At 56.3% G+C, this 6000-nt stretch overlaps 1 protein-coding gene across 2 annotated transcripts; it reads left to right on the top strand.

Annotated features, from left to right (window-relative positions):
• The first annotated feature begins 226 nt into the window (after positions 1–226).
• Positions 227–3817, top strand: Prph (peripherin). 2 transcript variants are annotated; one of them, XM_048350661.1, is made up of 9 exons: positions 227–818; positions 1192–1252; positions 1432–1527; positions 1973–2140; positions 2292–2417; positions 2533–2753; positions 2856–2905; positions 3143–3222; positions 3409–3817. In XM_048350661.1, exons 1-9 carry the CDS (start codon positions 280–282, stop codon positions 3475–3477), a joined length of 1410 nt encoding a protein of 469 aa, XP_048206618.1. In that variant the 5' UTR covers positions 227–279; the 3' UTR covers positions 3478–3817. The 2 variants fall into 2 exon arrangements, with proteins under 2 accessions (XP_048206618.1, XP_048206627.1); XM_048350670.1 differs by having other exon boundaries at positions 271–818; positions 3412–3817.
• Positions 3818–6000: the final 2183 nt, after the last annotated feature.

The following is a 6000-nucleotide window of genomic DNA, read 5'->3' as shown; positions in this document are numbered from 1 at the left end:
TGGTCACATCCCCACCCTTCGCCCCATCAGCAACAGGAGGAATGAAATAGGCCAAGCGGCAGCATCCTGGAGAGGGAGGGTACCACCCGTCCGCGCTCTGCAGGGTGCGGCATCCCCCTCCCCACACGGCCCCGCACCAGTCAGGCCAGTGGGCGGAGCTGCCCGTGCCCTCCCCCCCCCTCGAGACCGCAAGGCTATAAAGCCGTCTTGCCGCGGGCCGCGGCTCCTTCCCGCCCGGCGGCCTAGCGGTGCCAGCAGTGGCTGCCATCCTCGGACGCCATGAGCCACCACCACCCGTCGGGCCTCCGGGCCAGCATCTCCTCCACTTCGTACCGCCGCACTTTCGGGCCACCGCCCTCACTGTCCCCCGGGGCCTTCTCCTACTCCTCCAGCTCGCGCTTCTCCAGCGGCCGCCTGCTGGGCTCCGCGTCCCCGGGCTCCACCGTGCGCCTGGGAAGTTTCCGCGCCCCTCGGGCGGGAGCTTTACGACTGCCCTCGGAGCGCCTCGACTTTTCCATGGCCGAGGCCCTTAACCAGGAGTTCCTGGCCACGCGCAGCAACGAGAAGCAAGAGCTGCAGGAGCTCAACGATCGTTTTGCCAACTTCATCGAGAAGGTGCGCTTCCTGGAGCAGCAGAACGCGGCCCTGCGGGGCGAGCTGAGCCAGGCCCGAGGCCAGGAGCCGGCGCGCGCCGACCAGCTGTGCCAGCAGGAGCTGCGGGAGCTGCGGCGCGAGCTGGAGCTGCTGGGCCGCGAGCGGGATCGGGTGCAGGTGGAGCGCGACGGGCTGGCGGAGGACCTGGCGGCGCTCAAGCAGAGGTCAGGAGCGGGGGGCAGGCCTGGGGCTGGGCGGCGGCCGGCTCCTCCCTCCCCAGCTCCCCGACAGCCAAAGGGCGTGGCCCCCCAGCCAACCTGAGCCGGATCCCACAGCACCCTCACTCTTAAGTACCTAGGGAGGTGGGAGAGGAGGTGTCTAGGCCTCCCCCAATCTTAAGGGTGACTCCCCCTCTCAATTCCCAGCCTGTTAGAAAGTCAAGTAATTCCACCTGACTGCCTGAAACCCTCCCTTTAGAATCCGGGACAGCTGCAGCAGGGGGAGAGGGGAGTGAACGGGGAGGGCGCGAGGCCGAGGTCTGGGGACGAGGGCTGGGCGGTGACCCCTCAGCTCAGTCTCTACCCACTCTGCTCAAAGGTTGGAGGACGAAATGCGCAAGCGGGAGGATGCTGAACACAACCTGGTGCTCTTCCGTAAGGTGAGCCTGGGCACATCCTCCCCCCCTCCCGCGGGCCTTCCACAGTACTCCACCCCTGGCCTGCTTGGGGGAGGGAGCGGCAACTAGATGCCTCTGGAGGCCGAGAGAGACGTCCAGGCCCTTCCTCGTCCTGACCAACGCCTCCCCCACCCCCTAACTCCCGCTTCTTCCCCACAAAGGACGTGGATGACGCCACCCTGTCCCGCCTGGAACTAGAGCGCAAGATTGAATCCCTGATGGATGAAATTGAGTTCCTCAAAAAGCTGCACGAGGAGGTGGGTGGGCGCGCGTGTTAGGGGAGGACTGGGGACGGCCTTGCTCCATTTGTTGAGACCCAGATCCTAGGGGGTGGGGACGGGGTGACCGGCGGGTGGACTAGAGGAGTCACGGAGTCTCACTGGGAGTGAAAAGCGAAATTGGACGGTTCGACGCCTTGGCTCCAGCCTGGGGTTACAGGTGGTTTGACTGACTCCCACCCCTGCGCCACCTGTTGGCCGGCGCGGGGCTCGGCATCGCGAGCCTCTGGGTCTGGCTTCGCGCCAGCCGGACCCAGAGGACCCGCGCCGCGGGGCGCTCCCCGGCGACCCCTTCTGTGCGAGCAAGCGGTCGTGGGGCTTTTTGTTTCTTCGGTTTTTCTTTTCCGTTTGACTCTGGGCTAAGTGCGCACAGCCGGCGTGGGATTGGCGCTGGGTGCTCATCTTCTGCTCGTCCCGGACACAGGAGCTTCGAGACCTGCAAGTGAGCGTGGAGAGTCAGCAGGTGCAGCAGGTGGAGGTGGAGGCGACGGTGAAGCCGGAGCTGACGGCGGCACTGCGGGATATCCGCGCTCAGTACGAGAGCATCGCTGCCAAGAATTTGCAGGAGGCGGAGGAGTGGTACAAGTCCAAGGTGTGACCCACAGCCCGGGAGGGCTCCCGGTCCCCCCTCCACACACACACCCCTGGGAACTCCTAGGAGGGGGAGATGCGGGGAAGTCGAGTGTCCCAGCCCGCTCCAGCCCGGGTGGCCCCCTCCCTCCCCTTGCTCCCCAACTCTACAGTACGCGGACCTATCGGATGCCGCCAACCGGAACCACGAGGCCCTGCGCCTGGCTAAGCAGGAGATGAATGAGTCTCGACGCCAGATCCAGAGCCTGACCTGCGAGGTGGATGGGCTGCGAGGCACGGTGAGCATTTAAGCTGCGTGCCCTGGCCTAGGGGCAGGGGTAGGGGCGAGGGAGGATGATGATGATGGGGCTCCCCAACTGATTCTCTCCGACAACCCCCCCCCCCGTGCCCCAGAACGAGGCGCTGCTCAGACAGCTGCGGGAGCTGGAGGAACAGTTCGCCCTGGAGGCGGGCGGGTACCAGGCGGGCGCCGCGCGCCTCGAGGAGGAACTGCGGCAGCTGAAGGAGGAGATGGCCCGGCACCTGCGCGAGTACCAGGAGCTCCTGAACGTCAAGATGGCCCTGGACATCGAGATCGCCACCTACCGGAAGCTGCTGGAGGGTGAAGAGAGCCGGTGAGGGGGATGGGAGGTACTTGGGTGGGGCCAAGAGTGATTGGCATTGGGATACAGCCAAGTGGCATTGTCTTGAGGCTGACTACGCACTTTGCATCACAGGATCTCGGTTCCCATCCATTCCTTTGCCTCCTTAAGCTTAAAGACCACTGGTGAGTATTCCCATGTCTGGCTTCCAACCTGTACCTCTCACTTTTGTCACAAAGATCGGACTCTTTGTGCTATAGCTTGGGCTCGGGGAGAGGTTTTCTCCCAGGAATGGAGTCTTAGCCAAGACTGGCTCCTACTCCTCCCGCCAAGCCCATTCTTAGCCCTCAGGAATGGGAGTGAGAGTCTAAAGGAGAAATCCCATGCCTTTCCCATTCTACCCCTCAACATGCTTTCTCCAGTGCCTGAGATGGAGCCTCTCCAGGACAGCCACAGCCGGAAGATGGTTCTGATCAGGACCATTGAGACTCGGGATGGGGAGGTGAGACGGTTCCCCGACCCAGGGCCCTACCCACCATTTCCTATGCTGTTTCTGAGTCTAGCCTGGCTGAATCTTAGGGTGTGTGGGTACATGGTTTTGAGGAAGAAAAGGGAGATTGATGGGGGCATACGTGGGAGCCTCAGCTGGGGATGCTAGGTGGTATTGAACTTCTGTGCTTACCCCCAGCAGGTGGTGACAGAGTCCCAGAAGGAACAGCATAATGAACTGGACAAGTCTTCTACTCACAGCTACTGAGCCTGTTGGTGGACAGCACTCTGACCCTACCCAAGGCCTACTCAAAGCCCAAACCCTAGCACTGGTCCTAAATTAGTGCCCTTCCTTCTGCATGTATTTATGAGGTGGTAGCAGACCTCCCCCTTTCCTGACTTATAGCCAAGCCCTACCTGGCCAGCAAGCAGTAGCTGGGCCTCTCTCCCTGCCCTGATACTAGGTGTGACATGTATGCTTTCCTTTCTGTGTCCTGGTAAGAGGCTCATGACCGCCAGGACAACTGCTCCAGATGGATCCCATGATCAGTGGGCTGGGCCAGGGTCTGAGTTTCACTTTGGAGTCAAATAAAGCTGCTATGAAGAGAGTCCTCTCTAGTGCATCTGTGTCCAGGGGGAGGGGTTCAGGAGACTGAGGAAAGGAGGCTCAGCATGACTTCCCTTTCTCCTCTGATTCACTCTGTCTTGGCATCTATGATTCCTGTGTACCCTGCTGAGTTTCCTACCACCTCTCTATTTCTTCTCAACTGTTGTTCCCCACTGCAGCCTTAAATGTCTGGATGAGCTGGGTGCTAGTAGCTGGCACCTGTAATCCTAGCTACTCAGGAGACTGAGATCTGAGGATCACAATTTGAAGCCAGCCTAGAAAAGCCTGTGACTTTTTTTTTTTTTTTTTTTTTTTTTTTTTTTTTTGGTGCTGGGCCTGGGCCTGTAACTCTGGTTTGGACTTTGTCCTTAAGCTCCTTTTTTACTCAAAGCTAGCAGTCTACCACTTGAACTACAGCACCACTTTCACCCTTCTCTGTGATTAATTGGAGAATCTCAAGACTTTCCTGCCTGGCAGACTTCAAACCATAATCCTCAGATCTCAGCTTCCAGAGTAGCTAGTATAGGCATGAGCCACCAGCACCCAACTCTGTGAGACTCTGTTGTTGTTGTTTTGCCAGTCCTGGGGCTTGGACTCAGAGCCTGAGCACTGTCCCTGGCTTCTTTTTGCTCAAGGCTAGCACTCTGCCACTTGAGCCACAGTGCTGCTTCTGACTGTTTTCTATATATGTGGTGCTGAGAAATTGAACCCAGGGCTTTGTGTATACAAGGCAAGCACTCTTGCCACTAGGCCGTATTCCCAGCCCCTGTAAGACTCTTATCTTCAATTAACCACCAAAAAGCCATATTGGGGCTGTGGCCTCAAGTGGTAGAGTGAAAAAATTGTGGCAGAGCAAAAGGCCTTGAGTTCAAGCTTCAGTACTGTCACATTAATTCAAAGTTTCTCACCTCTCTCTTGATCTACAATCATGTTTCTACTTCTGGATTTCTCACCCCCAGAAAAAGCACTACTAGGACTTGTATTATCTAATTAGAATTCATCCATCTTACTTTCCTTTCTTTATCTACTTCAGTTCTGCTAAGATGGTGTTTTCTTTCTTCTCTTTCTCACTGGGTCTGGGTTTTGAACTCAGGGCCTCTCTTTTTTCCTTTTTTTTTGTATGTATACGTGTCGGTCATGGTGCTTGAACTCTGGGACTGGGCACTGTCACTGAGCTCTTCAGTTCTACCACTTGAGCCACAGTGCTACTTCCAGTTTCCTGGTGCTTAATTGGAGATAAGAGTCTCATGGCCTTTCCTGCCCAGGTTGGCTTTGAATCTCAATCTTCAAATCTCAACCTCCTGAGTGGCTAGGATTACAGGAATAAGCCACCTGTGCCCAGCTGACCTCTCACTCTTGTTCTGCTTTTTTGCTCTTTCCTTCTTTTTGGTCAGTTGTGGGGCTTGAACTCAGGGCCTGGGTGCCATCCCTGAACTTTTTTTGCTCAAGGCTTGTACTCTACTGGTGACTATTTGGACATAAGAGTTCTATGGACCTTCCTACCTAGTATGGCTTTGAACCATGATCAGCCTCAGCCTCCTGAGTGTTAGGATTACAAGTACGAGCCACCAGTACCTGGCTTTCTTTTCTTTTAATTTCTTCTTTTCTTTTATGGTTCTGGATTCCTTCCCTTGTCCTTGCTGTGCCATCCACCCAAGTCAACTCAATCTGCTTGCATTGCAGATCTGATTCTGCTGCCACGATCACCCCTACACTGCTTGAAATGTCTGGCTCTGTGTTGTCTTCCAACTCCATTCCACTAGAGTCAAGTCCATTCTGGATTTGTGATTTCCTTCAAATCAAAGTCCACTTCTAGACTCAAGATGTTTTTTTGTTGTTGTTGTTTTGTTTTCCAGTTCTGGGGCTTGGACTCAGGGCCTGAGCACTGTCCCTGGATTCTTTTTGCTCAAGACTAGCACTCTACCACTTGAGCCACAGCACCACTTCTGGCCATTTTCTATATGTGGTGCTGGGGAATCAAACCCAGGGCTTCATGTATACAAGGCAAGCACTCTTGCCACTAGGCCATATTCCCAGCCCTAGATTCAAGATTCCTTTCTCCAGCCAATAATAGTGCTGGGTTCAGAGAATAAGCCTCAGTCTCAGGAGCTTGCACCTGTGGTGGGAGAGAAAGAAAAAAGAGCAAAACGGCTAGCCTCTTATGTCTGAGAAAAACAGACTGTG

This window comes from Perognathus longimembris, chromosome 1, assembly GCF_023159225.1.
Source record: "Perognathus longimembris pacificus isolate PPM17 chromosome 1, ASM2315922v1, whole genome shotgun sequence".
NCBI lineage: Eukaryota > Metazoa > Chordata > Mammalia > Rodentia > Heteromyidae > Perognathus > Perognathus longimembris.
This window is presented reverse-complemented; position numbering and strand designations above follow the sequence as displayed.